Source organism: Salvelinus alpinus, chromosome 29 (assembly GCF_045679555.1).
Source record: "Salvelinus alpinus chromosome 29, SLU_Salpinus.1, whole genome shotgun sequence".
NCBI classification, from domain to species: Eukaryota; Metazoa; Chordata; class Actinopteri; order Salmoniformes; family Salmonidae; genus Salvelinus; species Salvelinus alpinus.
In genome coordinates, this window is record NC_092114.1 from 37,195,488 (window position 1) to 37,213,524 (window position 18,037).

The window sequence follows — 18,037 nt, forward strand, 5'->3', positions numbered from 1 at the left end:
ATAACAGACTGAAAGCTTCAAAAGGAGGGTGGTGCTTGGAATCATTGTTCTTCCTCTGCCAATCATGGTTACCTACAAGGAAACACGTGCCGTCATCATTGCTTTGCACAAAAAAGGGCTTCACAGGCAAGGATATTGCTGCCTGTAAGATTGCACCTAAATCAACCATTTATCAAATCATCAAGAACTTCAAGGAGAGCGGTTCAATTGTTGAAGGGTCAACACTGCAAATATTGACTCTTTGCATCAACTTCATGTAATTGTCAATAAAAGCCTTTGACACTTATGAAATGCTTGTAATTATACTTCAGTATTCCATAGTAACATCTGACAAAAATATCTAGACACTGAAGCAGCAAACTTTGTGAAGATTAATTGTCATTCTCAAAACTTTTGGCCACGACTGTAGTTGTCTATTTCTTGACTATTTTCAGCTGTGCCTGTTCCCTCTCCCCTCCTCAATATACAGATATACAAATGAGAAGAGACAAATGCTGTACATATGACTGCTCAGTCAGACTGACTCCATCACATTTACCTTAGTCATTACAAACACAAATTGGGCAAATTATCCTGTCGTATGACTCATGTCTCTTGGGTTCAGATGGAAGTTGTTGGCAAATTAGAGACATCCTGGGGCGACTTTCCTAGTAGTCATATTCCCATCTACTTAGCCTCTAAATAAACAAACTGAACACCGCATTTTTTTGACCTCAAATAAGAAAAAGCAGTGTTGTGTAAGTATTCTGAATTAAGCTGCTCAGAGAACAAACTCAGAGCCTTTTCCTGATCCCCAGATCTCTCAGAACACTCAGCCAGAATCTCCAGGGGATGCACCCGGACTGTGCAGTTGCTACTGTGTTATGGTGAACAGGCTCTGGTTTATTTGGTATTAAAATAAATCAAATGGATTCAAACAGGGAGAGTACAATAAGAAATGCACATTTCCCTTTCCCGTTGTAAACGCTTTCTGCTGTATTACTTATGAACATAACCCAAGCAATGCTGGTTGTTGTTGTGGAGGATTAGAGGATCTGATTTGGGGATGGGGGGGGGGGGTTTGGAGAGGTTTTATAGTGAGGCAGGCTGAATATCTGTGGCCCATGTGGCTGGCAGTGGAGGTAGGCACTTGGCAAAGAAACAACTGCCAAACATTGGCTGCCAAACATGTTTGGGTTGTTTGTTGTGGAGGGGGGTGGCATTCAATTCCTTACCTAAACATGAAATCACTGAGTTGAACCAGAGCAATCATACTAACCCACAATCAAAGACCAAACACAGCCAACAGTAGATACAGTTTACAATCTGTACTTTCATGTCATAGCGGAAACACGGTGCAGGAAATAGTATAAAAACAAAAAGTACAACAGAGGGGCATTTCTCAAAAGATATTCAGAGAGAGTATGGCTTAGCATAATGGAATTGGATGGGGGAACAGGATTATGTTATCATTATTGATCGAAGGGGGAATGTTGTGCACAATAACACTAGATATGAATGAAATCAAAACAGTTAGGGCTACTTCCATCAAATGCCACAAGAAATGGGTGATGGGAAGGAAAATCGATTACACCATAACAGGAAATTTGTACAATCCCAAAGATAAATGAGGGACACACAACATTTCACTCTTTATTGGTATTTTCTTTAAAATATTCACACAGTCATTTCAAAATCAGTATGTTTGGACAACATGTACATAGCATGTGGAAATGTACATAGGCAAGGAAGAAAAACATACACTGTACATATTGTAATCTTCGAGAGAAATGTTTGACATTTTTGGGCCCATTTATTCACTTTTAAGATAAACAAGACTCAAAAGTCGTGTCACTTCTGTTTTCAGTAATTAAATAAGGGTCTAATATAAGACTGAAGTTTTCAACTTCAATTTAAGAGGAAATGTGACATTGCAATAGGTTCAAATGTTAGACACTAACATTGCGAGTGTTCCGTTCAGTCACAAGTCAGCCACTGGGTAACCTAGTTACGTGGGGAACAGATCGCTTTAGTACCCAGGGTTAGGTAACCTGGCTGTCTAATTGGGTTACATGTTCATTTGGTTGGAGTTAATTGGCCCAGTTACAAGTTTTTAAGGGGTTGATAAAGAGTCCAGCAGTGTGGTGGTGACAGCTGAGCACACCGGAATGTTTTTAGTGGGACGCCTTCATGAATTAAAGCATGGGCTAGTGATACCAATAAGGAACGGACACAAGATATCGTGAGAGTGTGGGGGGGGGGTGTGTGACGACAAACATTCAGCGTCTGTTTGGTTGACCACCCGCCCTCTGCAGCCTCTCGGCCTGGCCTGCACCCGCCGTCAATGTCACCTCCTCCAGGAAGCTGTGCGAGAGGGCAGAAAAGGAACATATCATTCCGTTGCTTCCTCACGAGTTGAGAGACGCATGAGCAGTACATCAACATCTCTGTGACTCTCAAAATAAATGTTCATCTAAAAACAGAAGCCAATATGACAGACACGATTACCTCAGTCCCAGCCCTGTGACACTGACAGACACACAGTGTGTGTCACTAGGGTTCCGGTCTGTAAAGCAAGGATATGGCTGAGACATGGCAACAACAAAAAAGAGACCTACTAGAGAAATGTCAAAATACCTATTTCTGTTAGCTGATCAAGCCAAGACATTTCAAGGTGTGATTGCAAACGACACGAGAGACATTTAGGCTTCTTCTCACTCTGAAAGGCAAGGTTCTAAAGAGCAGCCGTCTTGTCTCTCTTACAGTCCTCTGCCAATGAAAGATAGTCATTTTGACTTTTGATAGAGCAGTAATTTCAAAGTATTGCAGTGATATATCAGGGATACCAGCGCGACATTTGCCGATGTTCATCTGTTCTCAGTGGGTTTCCATTCACGCAGCCTGCTCTGGGCGACTAGCCTATGTCAGCGAGTGACTAAACACATGGTCTAGGTCTAGGACCTAGGTCAGATAACCTACTATCCACCCATCTACACATTTATTTATTTTTATCCTGAGGTTAAAGTTCAAACGGCACAAGAGAGCAACGTGGTATCATTCAATCAGCCATTTTATAATTCAATACCAGTCCTGGTTTCAAAAGGGAGATACTGACCCCTGCAGTGACGATGGTACTGGTCCATTATTGGTTGGCATATATCTCCAGCCTTTTGGCCCAGCACACAGCAGTACAGGGTGGCCTGGACAAATCGCCCAAATGTGTTTATTGTGTCTTTGTGTGGCTGGTTGCAGGGAGCATTATCATGAAACAGCTCATGAGTACCTATGAGCATCGAGTGACTCATGCAGTACAAAAGGGGGGAAGAAGCTTAAAAGACGCATTTAAGAGCCCCATTCATATTGGCTTACAGTGCCTCTGGGTGAAGGGGTAGACCATGAATCAAATGTACCACCAACTGTGGCTATGAGCTACAAAAGCATGGGACGTGCCGTCACAGCCAACATTAAAGGGTTATTAAATAACGTGTAAGTAGATGTCAGAAGAAGACTACTTGTGGCGCAGCGGTCAAAGGTACTGTATCTCAGTGCTTGAGGTGTCACTACAGACACCTTGGTTCGAATCCAGGCTGTATCACAACCGGCCGTGATTGGGAGTCCCATAGGGCGGTGCACAAATTGGCCAAGCGTCGTCCGGGTTTGGCCGTCATTATACATAACAATTTGTTCTTAACCGACTTGCCTAGTTATATAAAAAATGAATAAAAGAAAAATGAATGTGCATTGTTATTTTCAGATCATGGACTTTTTTCGCTTGAACCAAACCTCCCAAGCAACACACACAAACACCCAGAAGAGTTGGAAACCAGGGCCAACCAGGCAGGAGGGCAACAACTTGCCTTGACCCACTCTGCAACCTATGGGTTAAGTGCCTTACTCAATGTCACATCGGCAGGAGACGGTATCTAGATGGCATCTATCTTGGATACCTAGAATCTGCCCTAAGAGCGAAACTATAAAACTGGCAGAATTTTTTTTATCTCTAAAACTGAATGAAAATACAGCTAGCAGCATAGAAGTGAATAATGAACATGTGACACTATGTCAACATCAGCTTATATAAACAAGCCTGCTTGTGACAGGCAAAACAGAGACAACGTCACGACACTAAAATGTAAACAACTCATATATAGCGAGAATCAGCATTTCACTAGCATGGGACAGCAACGGCACGCTAAAAAATAAACCTCACAACACAGGTGCACCCATTACCTTTAACAGCACAACAGTGACTGCTGCAGTACAACACGAAACGCCTCGGGACCAGAGAAAGACAGTTGAAAGTTGAACTCCCAGACGTGGAAAGTTTAAGACGGTGTTACATAACCCGGTGTGGGAGACACTTCACCTGAGGGGCATCAGCAAGCGCTCCGCGATAAAAATGTGAAAGACGTGGCCAAGGAGCATCATCACTCAGCACATACAGTAGGTGCTGCTTAGCAACCCGGGTGATGTAATAGCACTGCAAACAGGAAGCGTTGGTCTCTCTTGGCTAAATCACTTCTCAGGTAAGACCTGGTCAATCTCAGCCTGCTCGGGTTGGAATTTCATCAACAGTTGACGAGGACCACTAAGTTGTCATATAACCGGGAGAAAAATGTATGGTTTGACATTTGTGTGTGTGTCCAGACCCCGTGATGAAAGAGAAGAGGGCTGATCCCACACAGGAGTGTCAGAAGGGGCATCACAAAAAGAGCACGGACGCATCTCCTGAGCACCATCGTGTTACGTAATCACACAATGTTCTATTCAGCCAACACAGAGACAGAGAGACAGAGAGAGAGAGAGAGAGAGAGAGAGAGAGAGAGAGAGAGAGAGAGAGAGAGAGAGAGAGAGAGAGAAATAACTGCTTTTCAGAGAAAGGGCCTTGATTCCACATCTTCGCACAACACAAAGAACAACTAAGGTTCAAAAGAGGACTACAAGCTGAATTACTCTTCAGGCGACTCCATTGCAACCAAGGGATATCATGGACATAGTAAACCATACAGAACACAACTAATATCCTTAGTCGTCATCTAAAAAGTTTAGCCCCATTTTTATTTTACCTTTATTTAACTAGACAAGTCAGTTAAGAACAAATTCTTAGTTTCAATGACGGCCTAGGAACAGTGGGTTATTAGCCTTGTTCAGGGGCAGAAAGACAGATTTTTACCTTGTCAGCTCGGGGATTTGATATTGCAACCTTTCGGTTACTAGTCCAACGCTCTAACCACTAGGCTACCTGCCACCCCCATGAGTAGAAAAGTTACAGAAAGGGACATTTTACTCAAAAAACAAAATTTTATCGAGTAAAATTCCCCTTTAACATTGGTGAAGTTATTTCATGTAATTTAACAAAAACCGAAATGCCGAAACTTTAACATTAGTGAAGTCATTACAGAAAATGACATTCAAATGTGGCCTACACTGTACGTACAGAACAGAACACTGACTCCCAGAACACTGACTCCGAGTCGATATTCACGTCATAAGAAGGAATTCCCCTCAATCACAAATTGGGGAAAGCAAACATTATTTTCCAACTTCTTGTCGATTTTTTGTTATACAGAAATAACAAAATATGTAAAAGAAAAAGATGCTGTGTTGTTCAATGTACATGTAACCAAGTCGGAAAATCCCGACCTACGGTTCGCAATGCTCCCACGTAGGGAAATAGAGCCTGCGAGAAAAACACTGTGGCTTCAAGCTATTCGGCGTGGGAGAGTGGGAAATGTGGGGACCTGGTGTCCAAGTAGGTTACATGTACAGTACCAGTCAAAAGTTTGGACAAACCTACTCATTCAAGGGTTTTTCTATATTTTTACTATTTTCTACATTGTAGAATAGTAGTGAAGACATCAAAACTCAAAACCAAAAAAGTGTTAAACAACTGAGATTCTTCAAAGTAGCCACCCTTTGCCTTGATGACAGCTTTGCACACTCTTGGTATTCTCTCAACCAGCTTCATGGAGGTAGTCACCTGGAATGCATTTCAATTAACAGGTGTGCCTTGTTAAAAGTTCATTTGTGGAATTTCTTTCCTTCTTAATGCATTTGAGCCAATCAGTTGTGTTGTGACAAGGTAGAGCTGGTATACAGATGATAGCCCTATTTGGTAAAAGACCAAGTCCATATTATGGCAAGAACAGCTCAAATAAGCAAAGAGAAACGACAGTCCATCACTACTTTAAGGCATGAAGGTCTGTCTATCCGGAAAATTTCAAGAACTTTGAAAGTTTCTTCAAGTGCAGTCGCAAAAACCATCAAGCGCAATGATGAAACTGGCTCTCATGAGTACCGCCACAGAAAAGGAAGACCCAGAGTTACCTCTGCTGCAGAGGATAAATTCGAGTTACCAGCTTCAGAAATTTCAGCACAAGTAACAGATATATCTCAACATCAACTGTTCAGAAGAGACTGTGTGAATCAAGCCTTTCTGGTCAAATTGCTGCAAAGAAACCACCACTAAAGGACACCAATAAGAAGAAGAGACTTGCTTGGGCCAAGAAACACAAGCAATGGACATTAGACTGGTTGAAATATGTCCGTTGGTCTGATGAGTCCAAATTCGAGACTATCATTTGTTTTTCAACATGACAATGGCCCAACACACCTCCAGGTTGTGTAAGGGCCATTTGACCAAGAAGGAGAGTGATGGAACGCTGCATCAGATGACCTGGCCTCCACAATCACCCGACCTCAACCCAATTGAGATGGTTTGGGATGAGTTGGACTAGAGAGTGAAGGAAAAGCCGCCAACAAGTGCTCAGTATATGTGGGAACTCCTTCAAGACTGTTGGAAAAGCATTCCTCATGAAGCTGGTTGAGAGAATGCCAAGAGTGTGCAAAGCTGTCATCAAAGCAAACGGTGGCTACTTTGAAGAATCTAAAATATATTTTGACTTGTTTAACACCCATATTTAACAAAGAAATTGGCACTAAACTACTTCCATATACACTGAGTGTACAAAACATTATGCACATACTTATTTAACCTGTTTCCTCCCCTTCATCTACACTGATTGAAGTGGATTTAAGTGACATCAATAAGGGATCGTCCATGACAGACTGACCAGGTGAAGCCAGGTGAAAGCTATGATCCCTTATTGATGTCACTTATTAAATCCACTTCAATCAGTGTAGATGAAGGGGAGGAAACAGGTTAAAATAAGTATTTTGAAGCCCTGAGACAATTGAGAAATGGATTGTGTATGTGTGCCATTCAGAGGGTGAATAGGCAAGACAAAATATTTAAGTGCCTTTGAACAGGGTATGGCAGTAGGTGCCAGGCGCACCGGTTTGTGTCAAGAACTGCAACGCTGCTGGGTTTTTCACGCTGAACAGACTCCCGTGTGTATCAAGAATGGTCCACCACCCAAAAGACATCCAGCAAACTTGACACTGTAGGAAGCACTGGAGTCAACATGGGCCAGCATCCCAGCGGAACACTTGACACCTGGTAGAGTCCATGCTCCGACAAATTGAGGCTGTTCTGAGGGCAAAGGGGGGGTGCAACTCAATATGTTCTGTACACTCAGTTTATACTTCCATGAATATTTATCTGGTACCGGGCTACCTTCAGATTAGTCTTGTGGACGTCCAAGAACAAAGCAAAACGAAATGGACATGTTTATGAGAGTCTCACCGTTCCATAGAGGGGTCATATTTGTGTGTAGCCCAAACTGTTCAGATGCTACAGACAGACGTTAGCAGATTGGCGGTACCGACTTCAGACGAGTCCCGTGACGCTTGTGGGGTCGTAGAGCAAAACGGAGAACACCATCATATTCGGGAGAGTCTCATCTGTCCATAGAGTGGTCATATTAGTTCAACCAAACCGTTCGGACGCTACAGAAGTATTCGTGAGAAGACCGATTTTCGGGATGTCTCATGGTCTGACAAACACCGCTGTAACTCGGCCACCCTTGGCGGATGCAGTGGATTGCAACGCATCCCATGCAAAATACAGATATCTCTATCTTACAAAAGAAGGATTTTAACAGGGATGTTTTTATTATGCTAATTAGATTTCCGCAGCGCGGGAACATTGACTCTAAGGGTTTAAGCCATTTTGATCATATGTGTAGACCTGGTATCAAATAATGGATGTCTAATGGCTATGTCTGGATGTAATTTGACTGAGGCGAAAAGGTCACGAGGTGTGGTTGATGATTCTGACCTCTTGGTGTTGTGGATGGTGGTGCCGCCCAGTACGATCCGAACCCCAGGCACGGTGCGGTTCAGGTTATAGATCGCCAGTGCCTCCTCATAGGTGGCCCCTCCGATGACGAAGACTATGATATCCTGTGGCCTGAAGAGGAAATACATGGTTACCCCTGATAGGCTATCATCTGGTTGGGGTAATCCAATAATGGTGATGAACCGTAAGCCTATCCGTGCTCATACACACAGAATATGTGTTTTTACGTATCAGTAACAGTGTATGTTTGGCTATACAGGTAAAGGGTCTGAGGTTGTGTCTAAGTGTGTGTGTGTCAGTCTACCTGTCTCTAAGGGAGCTGGGTCCTAAGTAGGGGAACTGACTGTCCTTCAGCCGCCCCTTGATCAGCTGGTCCAAGGTCTCCTGCAATAACGGTGCATGCTGCGTGTACACATTCTCAACTCCCTGGAGACATGCACACACACAAAACAAAGGTGTTTTATTAGAAACTGGCCGAGAATGGCTACATGGACACACAACTCCAGCTAGTATCTGTCTAAATTGTGGAGAGAATGGTGTACCTTCAGCCCCTTGAAGAACTGTTTGGTGATGGCGACAGCATCTTGGGGGTTGACGAGGTCACTTCCTCTCACCCTCTTCCCTCCATACTCCACCATGGACGTTACCATCTGAGGTAAAAGATTAAACAGGATAAACAGGCATACGTTGATTCTTCTAACCTGGTTTTCACCTAGATTGGTGAGACAGATACATCAAACATACTGTATTGTACTTTGTTGAGTTGAACAAATATTTATTTATCTCACAGAGGCATTGACAAATCCCAAAATAATAACATCCTCCACATAATATAAGACAGATACAACAACAATATACAGTCCTCATATTGCCAAGGGTCAGGTAGTATACAGTCCTCATATTGCCAAGGGCCAGGGAGTATACAGTCCTCATATTGCCAAGGGCCAGGTAGTATACAGTCCTCATATTGCCAAGGGCTATGTAGTATACAGTCCTCATATTGCCAAGGGCCAGGTAGTATACAGTCCTCATATTGCCAAGGGCTATGTAGTATACAGTCCTCATATTGCCAAGGGCTATGTAGTATACAGTCCTCATATTGCCAAGGGCCAGGTAGTATACAGTCCTCATATTGCCAAAGGTCAGGTAGTATAGAGTCCTCATATTGCCAAGGGCTATGTAGTATACAGTCCTCATATTGCCAAGGGCTATGTAGTATACAGTCCTCATATTGCCAAGGGCCAGGTAGTATACAGTCCTCATATTGCCAAAGGCCAGGTAGTATAGAGTCCTCATATTGCCAAAGGCCAGGTAGTGGTACAGTATAGAATGTTCCCTTACCCTGCAATGCCTCTCTGACACGCCCTTCCTGTTGAGCTCCTCCATGAGGCCCGGCAGGATGCTGCTGCTGTGTCTCTCGTAGCGCAGTGCGTACAGCATCACCAGGCGCACCGCGTCCATCTCGCTCACCCGCGGGTTCTGCAGCAGCCGACGCACGTTCTGCAGAAAAACAGGGAGGATATTTTACATAGCCTTTAATACAGACTTAAATTCTTTATTTTTCTATGATACTTCACTATGATTTCTATGTGCAGTGTTTCATTGTATTCTGAAAGTCATTATTATTATTACAAGTGGCCAAGTCAATATACAATACAGCAGTAGGCTGTATTCTTCAACAAACAGGGAAAATTGTGTATTTTTTTATGCGAACTGTGTGTGTTATGGTATAATAAAGCATTGAGCTGTAAGCCCCCTCCAGAAATAAACATGTGATGTCACATGTTCATTGTTGACAGTGATAGGACCCTTACATATTGGGCAGTTCGGTCTGGTGCCTGCTCTTTGTCTACCTGATGTCAATGTCTATTTCAGGCCTGCATCTGGTCAGTGTCTAGCCTCTGCCTGGTTCATATTTGACTTGTGTTCCATCTACATAGAGTATCTAGTAGTGTGATTCTAGTCAGTCTCTGGCACCACGTCAGTGTAGAGCAGGGTTGTAGTGTTGATTCATTTCAACAGCCAATTCAGGAAATGACATTGGTAATAATAGAAATGTTTCCTACCGGTAAATTGAAAAATAAAACACAGTGCATTCGGAATGTATTCAAACCCCTTGACTTTTTCCATATTTTGTTACGTTACAGCCTTCTTCTAAAATTGATTAAATTATTGTTTTTCCTCATCAATCTACACACAATACACCATAATGACAATGCAAAAACAGATTTTTAAAATGTTAGCAAACGTATTCAAAATGAAAAACAGAAATACCTTATTTACATAGGTATTCAGACCCTTTGCTAAGAGACTCGAAATTGAGCTCAGGTGCATCTTGTTTCCATTGATCATCCTTGAGATGTTTCTACAACTTGATCAGAGTCCACCTGTGGTACATTCAATTGATTGGACATGATTTGGAAAGGTACACACCTGTCTATATAAGGTCCCGCAGTTGACAGTGCATGTCAGAGCAAAAACCAAGCCATGAGGTCGAAGGAATTGTCCGTAGAGCTCCGAGACAGGATTGTGTCGAGGCACAGATCTGGGGAAGGGTACCAAAACATTTCTGCAGCATTGAAGGTCCCCAAGAACACAGTGGCCTCCATCATTCTTAAATGGAAGAAGTTTGGAACCACAAAGACTCTTCATTGAGCTGGCCGCCCAGCCAAACGGAACAATCGGAGAAGAAGGGCCTTGGTCAGGGAGGTGATCAGGAACCCGATGGTCACTCTGACAGAGCTCACATGACAGCCCGCTTGGAGTTTGCCAAAAGGCACCTAAAGACTCTCAGACCATGAGAAACAAGATTCTCTGGTCTAATGAAACCAAGATTTAACTCTTTGGCCGGAATGCCAAGCATCACGTCTGGAGGAAACCAGGCACAGGTTGGGGCAAAGGTTCACCTTACAAAAGGACAACAGCCAAGACAACGCAGGAGTGGCTTTGGGACAAGTCTCTGAATGTCCTTGAGTGGCCCAGCCAGAGCCCGGACTTGAACCCGATCAAATATCTCTGGAGACCTGAAAATAGCTGTGCAGCAACGCTCCCCAATCCAACCTGACAGCGCTTGAGAGGATCTGCAGAGAAGAATGGGAGAAACTCCCCAAATACAGGTGTGCAAAGCTTGTAGCATCATACCCAAGAAGACTGTAATCACTGCCAAAGGTGCTTCAAAGTACCGAGTAAAGGGTCTGAATACATATGGAAATGTCATATCAGTGTTTTATTTCTAATACATTTCTAATTTGTCAATGAGGCCCTTTATCCACTTCCCCAGAGTCAGATGAACTTGTGGATACCATTTTTGTCTCTGTGTCCATTATGAAGGAAGTTAGAGGTAGTTTCTCGAGCCAATGCTAACTAGCGTTAGCGCAATGACTGGAAGTCTATGGGTATCTGCTAGCATGCTGCTAGTTAGCATTGGTTATCAAACATAACTAACTTCCTTCACACTGGACACAGAGAAATAACTCTGGGGAAGTAAATGAAGGACCTCATTGCCAAAATCCCAAAGTATCCCTTTAACTTCAGAGCAGAGTCTTACCTGTGATGCGCTTGAGTGGTCATTCTGGCAGGCCAGCTCCTGCTCCAGCTCTGACACCTCCATCAGGTGCCTCTCGCTCACCAGGCGGGACAGCTCGCCCACCACAGTCACGTGCTTCGACACTGTGCCCGACATCTTTTTGAACTGGGGGTAGTTGTCTACAAACGCCTGCAGAGAAAAACAGAGAGAATGATTAGAAAGAAGAAAGAAAACAGAACGATTTCTTAAACTTGCAGCAATTATTTATAGTTTGTATCATTATTGGAATTAAGAAATAATTTATCTAATTCCGAGTGGTTATTAACCAATGAGACTGAGACGTATTTGTGGTTCTAAATGAGCAACTACTACAGGACATGCTGGGAAATTGAGTTCTTGTGGGACTACAGTTCCCAGGTCTCACCTTCATATCAGAGATGGACTCCAGCTTCTGTTGCTCCTTGGGCTTCTTCTTCTGAAAGTCCTCCATCAGGTTCTTGATGTTTGTGCCAATCTCTCCAAAGTTCAGGTACAGATTCTGAATAAGAGAATGTGAGAGTGAATTGGAAGTTGTCAGCCAACATCTGGCCCTGTCGGAATTCTTTAACCTTCCCCATTGACCGGCTGCTACACATTCCGGCATTTTTTCCTTCAGAGTCTTCTTAAAGAGGGCTGCTGGCCAGCGTTCCTAACCTTTAGGCCAGGGATCATCAGCTAGATTAAGCCACAGGCTGATTATTTCTTGAGCGGATGGTCAGGGGGCCGGAACATAATTACAAAAAAATTGTAGACTGCAAATTGACCAGCAAGAAGCCCAAATAGATATAACATTTGACGGAAACATAATCATTTCAAACCTTGCTTATATGTGATCATATACAAATGTCTATCTATTATGCATGGAAATAGTTTGGAACAGATTAAAAAAATTAAAATCACTTGGTGCTATAATACTGGTGTTTTTACAATCATTTATGTCCAACATTAAGAAAATAACATTTGTATAACCCTGCTCTGGGCTACCGGCCAGCCGGCCCAATGGGACCATTTCAAAGCCAAATGGCACATTTGTGCAGAATTGGAACCAGGCCTAGAGACTCACATTGGCATAGAACTCATCGTTCTCTGCAGACAGCACCACCTCCTTCAGGTCCTTGCTGATCCCTGGGACTCTGGACAGGTCAATGCGGTTGTTGTTGAGGCCAAGCAGCTCGTGCACCATGGCCTGGTACGTCCACTAGATGGAGCAGGGAAACAAACAATGAAACCTACAATGAAATAAAGTTAATGTCATCTCTAAATTCCTTCAGCGATGAAGAGTATATGTAGTTTTCACCATTTGATTAGCTTGTCTAATGTGAGCTAAAGATTGGTGCATTAGCTGTGACACTAAGGGCCTTGAGTACATGACCTAGTTTACAGTGCAGTTTGCAGGCTTGGTAAATATAAGTACAAGACTCTGCTGCCCCCAAGTGATCAGAGGCTGCAGTACACATCAGAATGATGTGAATATACTGTCTGTATGTAGTATGACTATAATGACCTGATCATTGCCTATCTTTTTGTAATAATGTAGCCTGGGTTCCCGACTGATAAAATGCTCAGTCTGGTCCCGGGCTAGAAAACATGTATACCAAACATATTATCTAAGTAGATTATCTTACAAATTATTTTCTATTAGTTCCCATTCAGATAACACTTAGTTTCACTTAGTTTTGGAGCATTTACTTCTGTTGTGCATACTGAATACAACCCTGACTCTTAGTTCTGACCTGGTTGAGTAGTGGGGTGATGGCGTCATCGCTGCGGTCCAAGATGAGCAGGAGAGGAGGCACCTCTGTCTTCCTGAAGTCAAACAGCTCATACTCCTTGGTGATGATTTGCTGGGGGAGGAGATGGGTAGTGTGATTGCGTGTGTGTATGCGCGTGTGATAGGTGTGCATGTGATATTAGTCACCTTCACGCTCTCTCCCAGTCGCTTGGCCATGTCTGAGGACAGCTGGTAGCGGATCATGGGACATTTCTTCAGGGCCAGCAGCACCGAGGTCAGACCCTGGGTGGTACGTGGCAGGAGAGTTGGCTCCCAGCTACGACCCTGCAATACACACACCACACACACACACACACAGTATGAGATATGAATGCACTCTGTAAATAGATCAGAAATACAGAGGGAATATGACATACGCAGAGACAAATAGAAAACGTTCATCTAAAATCAATGCAGATGAATAATGGGTCACTTTATAAATTGTCACATATCCAAAGCGTTATGGCCTATTTGCATGTCTTACCCTTGCCACACCACTGAGGTTGAGGGAGAAAAGGTGTGGGTTCACAGCAATGAAGTCTCCATAGAACTCCTGCAGTCATATGAGAGAACTTGAGTTATTCGTTTCCAGTTTAAAATGTCAAAAGATATCACATACTCATTTCTACTATTACAAGACTACATGTAGCGTAAAGGGGTTCTAACTAGAAGTAGAAATGATACAACATTTAGATTTAGGACAAGTAGGAAAAACCTATGGACCATCATTCTACCAAAAAAAACAATACAAATAAAAGTCCAGAAAATTTAAAAAGAAAAGAAAAGTTGGGTAACTAACGTATGGTTCCTATCCTAAAGTACTGCCCTTAGTGTTAACTTACCTGCACTTCTGCGACCACCTCCTGTTCATCCGCCTCGGCCAGGGCTTTTATCTCACTCTTACTGATGACGTTGCTGAAGTCTAGAAAGGATTATGAGGAGGATGTCACCCATACAGAAAAATATATTGATATATTTCAATAAAATCTGAATATATTTCAATATATTGGGGAAATATATTGATCAAATATATAAATAAATAAAATATATGTACATATATTTGTAAGATATATGTGAAAAAATACACATTCACACCTCACAACCTTCTCTACCTCAATGATGATGTTGAATCTCTATTGACCTCTGGTACCTTAGCATTAGGTTCCCAAAATGCCGTTTTGCATGCAATAGTTGGATCATTGAGTTGTAGTTGAAATTAAATTCTGCAGCTTTTGAGGTATAGCCTACCTGCCACTTATGAAACATAGTAAAAAAGAAATTAGGTGTTTCGAAAAACAACACTTGAATGTAGAATATATGTAAATATATTTTCCCGAGCTATCAATCACAATTTGAAATGTTCCATTATTTTTGTCAAAATTGCTCCGGCTCAGTAAATTTGGTTGGGGATCATTTATGGACAGCTTCATGTTATGGGTATGCTTTTCACCGGCAGGGACTGGGGAGTTTGTAAGGATCAAAATAAGTAATAAAAGGAACAAAGCCCAGGTACAAAGTTAGAGGAAACCCCACCTCAGTCTTCTGAAAACCTAACCCTGGGATAGGGTTTTATTTTTATGCAGGACAATTATACAAATGTTAACGCCAAAGACCAGAATGGCTTTCTAAGAAGTGTTGACTGTTCCTGAGTGGTCTAGTCTCTGTCCTGACTTAATTCTGCTTAAAGAATCTGAGACAAGGTTTAAATATTGCTGTCTGTAAATATAATATATACGGTCAAGCATGGTGGTGGCAGCATCATACTATGGGGATGGTTTTCAGCGGCAGGGACTAGGAGACTAGTCAGGATCAAGGCAAAAATGAACTGAGCAAAGTACAGAGAGATCCTTAAAGAAAACCTGCTCCAGAGCTCTCAGGACCTCAGACTGGGGCGAAGTTTCACCTTCCAACAGGACAAGAACCCTAAGCACACAGCCAAGACAACGCAGGAGTGGCTTCATGACAAGTCTCTGAATGTCCTTGAGTGACCCAGCCAGAGACCGGACTTGAACCCAACCGAACATCTCTGGAGAGACCTGAAAATAGCTTTGCAGCAACGATCTCCATCCAACCTGACAGAGCTTGAGAGGATCTGCAGAGAAGGATGGGATAAAGCCCCCCAAATACAGGTGTGCCGAGCTTGTAGCGTCATACCCAAGAAGATTCAAGGCTGTAATTGCTGCCAAAGGAGCTTCAACAAAGTACTGCGTAAAGGGTCTGAATACTTATGTAAATGTAATATTTATTTTTTATTTTATTTTTACAAATTTGCAAAAATGTATAAAACCTGTATTTGCTTTGTCATTATGGTGTATTGTTTGTAGATTGATGAGGGGGGAAAATAAGGCTGTAACTTAACAAAATGTGGAAAAGGTCAAGGGGTCTGAATACTTTCCAAAGGCACTGTACATGTTGTTAAAACACGTGTCAATATATAATTGTTCTGTATGGGCAATTACCGTCAACATGAAATTACTGAGTTGTCATAATTCACGGTTGATACATGGGCAATCAATTTTGAGTCTAGTTCTAAACCATATAAATGATCCAGAGACATAAGATCTTAGTCCTTGTTATCTGTCTTTGATCTATCTAAAAACATTCACAAGAATCAGAACATTGAACCATATGATTTGAACAACAGTGCAGAAATCCTTACAGATGAAGTAGACACTGTACTTGGGTCGCCGGAGCTCCTGTATCAGATTTTCCACATTCTCCTGTAATGAGGGCAGAGAGAAAGTCAGGGGTGTCATACAAATCCAAAATTGAGCATGACTAAAGTCCTTTGCCTTCAAATAGTGCATAGTGTATGGATGCAATGCAATATGCAGTGTACATTCGGTATAGGTACAATGAAGCAGTTGAAATATGCATTCATACAGTTGTGGATGGACACAATCCAGTAGATACAGAATGTGTAGGCTAAAGTCTTAAAGGCCCAGTGCAGTCAAAAACATGATTTTTCCTGTGTTAGATATATATTTCCACACTATGAGGTTGGAATAATACTGTGAAATTGTGAAAAAGATTATCCCTTTTAGTGTAAGAGCTGTTTGAAAAGACCGCCTGAGTCGGTTTTGCTGGGATGGAGTTTTGGCCTTCCATGGTGACGTCATCACACAGTAAATTAGTTAATAGACCAATAAGAAAGTTCCTAACCTCTCTGCCAATAACAGTTCATTTTCAGTTTTCCCCTCCCCACTCAGACCACTTTGAGACAGTCCTAGCTAAATTCATGCTTGAGAAATTGCTAAGAAGCTATTTGTTTATTTTTTATCATTTTAATTGATAACAATCATAGAAAGTTACTTAGTTGTTACCCAGATATGATTTGATATGGAGATAAAAACAGATGAATTGGACCTTTAATGCAGAGCAAAGGCTGGCTACAATGTGTATACAGTGACTGGGGCACCTTGGTTGGCCTGAGGAAGCAGATGGCTTTGAGGTGCTTCATGTTGTCTCGATTCTGTGAGTCGATTCTTTCGAACAGGTAGACCTCCTTCTGTAGGATCTCAGATTGAGTGTAGACCACACTGACGATGCTGGTCTGATGAGAAAACACAAACAAATAGGCATGTGATGCAGTACATTCCTTTTTACCTGAGCCAGAGATTTTGCTGAGAGATTAATGAGATTCATTATTTTCCTTCCATGACTGGTTGTGACAGCTGAAAGGTTACAGTCCTGAATATGGTCTTGAGTCCAAATGATGCAGGCCTATCCACATTTGTGTATCCACTTTTCTGATGTTTTTCCTATGCAACTTCCAATGGGAGTAGCTGCTGACAGTATGACATTATCAAACATCCTTGGTTCTCCTTTCTATATTATTAACATTTCTCAGGAATTGTTGAATAATTCAAGGTTCTGTCCCTTCAACGTGTCTGTCTCTGATAGACAATGGATGTCAACAAAAGTAACCTGATACATTGTAACCACTGTAACGTTACATCGTTAGAACTACTACATTCTAGCTACAATTACTTACAGTCTCTTTATCCATGAGCAGAACCTTCATCCCTGGTCCGCTGTTTTCTATCATTTTGGAGATATACTGCTTGACAGCAAGTGTCACATTCATTTTGACAATGTTCTAAAATGCAAATGATGGCAGCTTGAAAAATACACAAAGACCGAATTATATTCGGTAAAGGTATCTTAAACCAGGTAACGCTTCGATTCGTTTGGTCAAATTAAACTATTGTTGACAAATGTTCAGCTCAGCTGAGGTTGGTTACAGCTGTCTGCTTCGAAATGAACCTCGAGATACATTTCCGGATGAAGAATTGGTTAACTGATTCAGGACCAGTTTGTAGAGCAAACGCACAGGCAAAAGCATTAACTGAGCATGCATTTCACTGATCCGAAGTCAGCATGTGTTTGTTATATCCCACAATGCACCACTAATTGTTTAACGACGAGGACGCCTTTTTGGTAAGGGCAAACCATTCAAATGAAAGAGATTTTGTTATTATTAAACAACTTCTGAAAACATTGCTAAATATTGAGATGTACA

At 42.2% G+C, this 18,037-nt stretch overlaps 1 protein-coding gene across 1 annotated transcript; it reads right to left on the reverse strand.

The window, feature by feature from the left end:
* Positions 1–1,619: 1,619 nt before the first annotated feature.
* LOC139558646 (vacuolar protein sorting-associated protein 45-like) lies at positions 1,620–17,848 on the reverse strand. Its single transcript, XM_071373904.1, has 15 exons — positions 17,510–17,848; positions 16,934–17,068; positions 16,175–16,235; positions 14,358–14,437; positions 14,000–14,068; positions 13,663–13,800; positions 13,478–13,588; positions 12,808–12,942; positions 12,130–12,243; positions 11,727–11,894; positions 9,521–9,679; positions 8,722–8,829; positions 8,484–8,605; positions 8,159–8,290; positions 1,620–2,343 (listed from the first exon to the last, which is right to left on the reverse strand). Exons 1-15 carry the CDS (start codon positions 17,600–17,602, stop codon positions 2,259–2,261), a joined length of 1,710 nt encoding a protein of 569 aa, XP_071230005.1. The 5' UTR covers positions 17,603–17,848; the 3' UTR covers positions 1,620–2,258.
* Between the last annotated feature and the right edge of the window lie 189 nt (positions 17,849–18,037).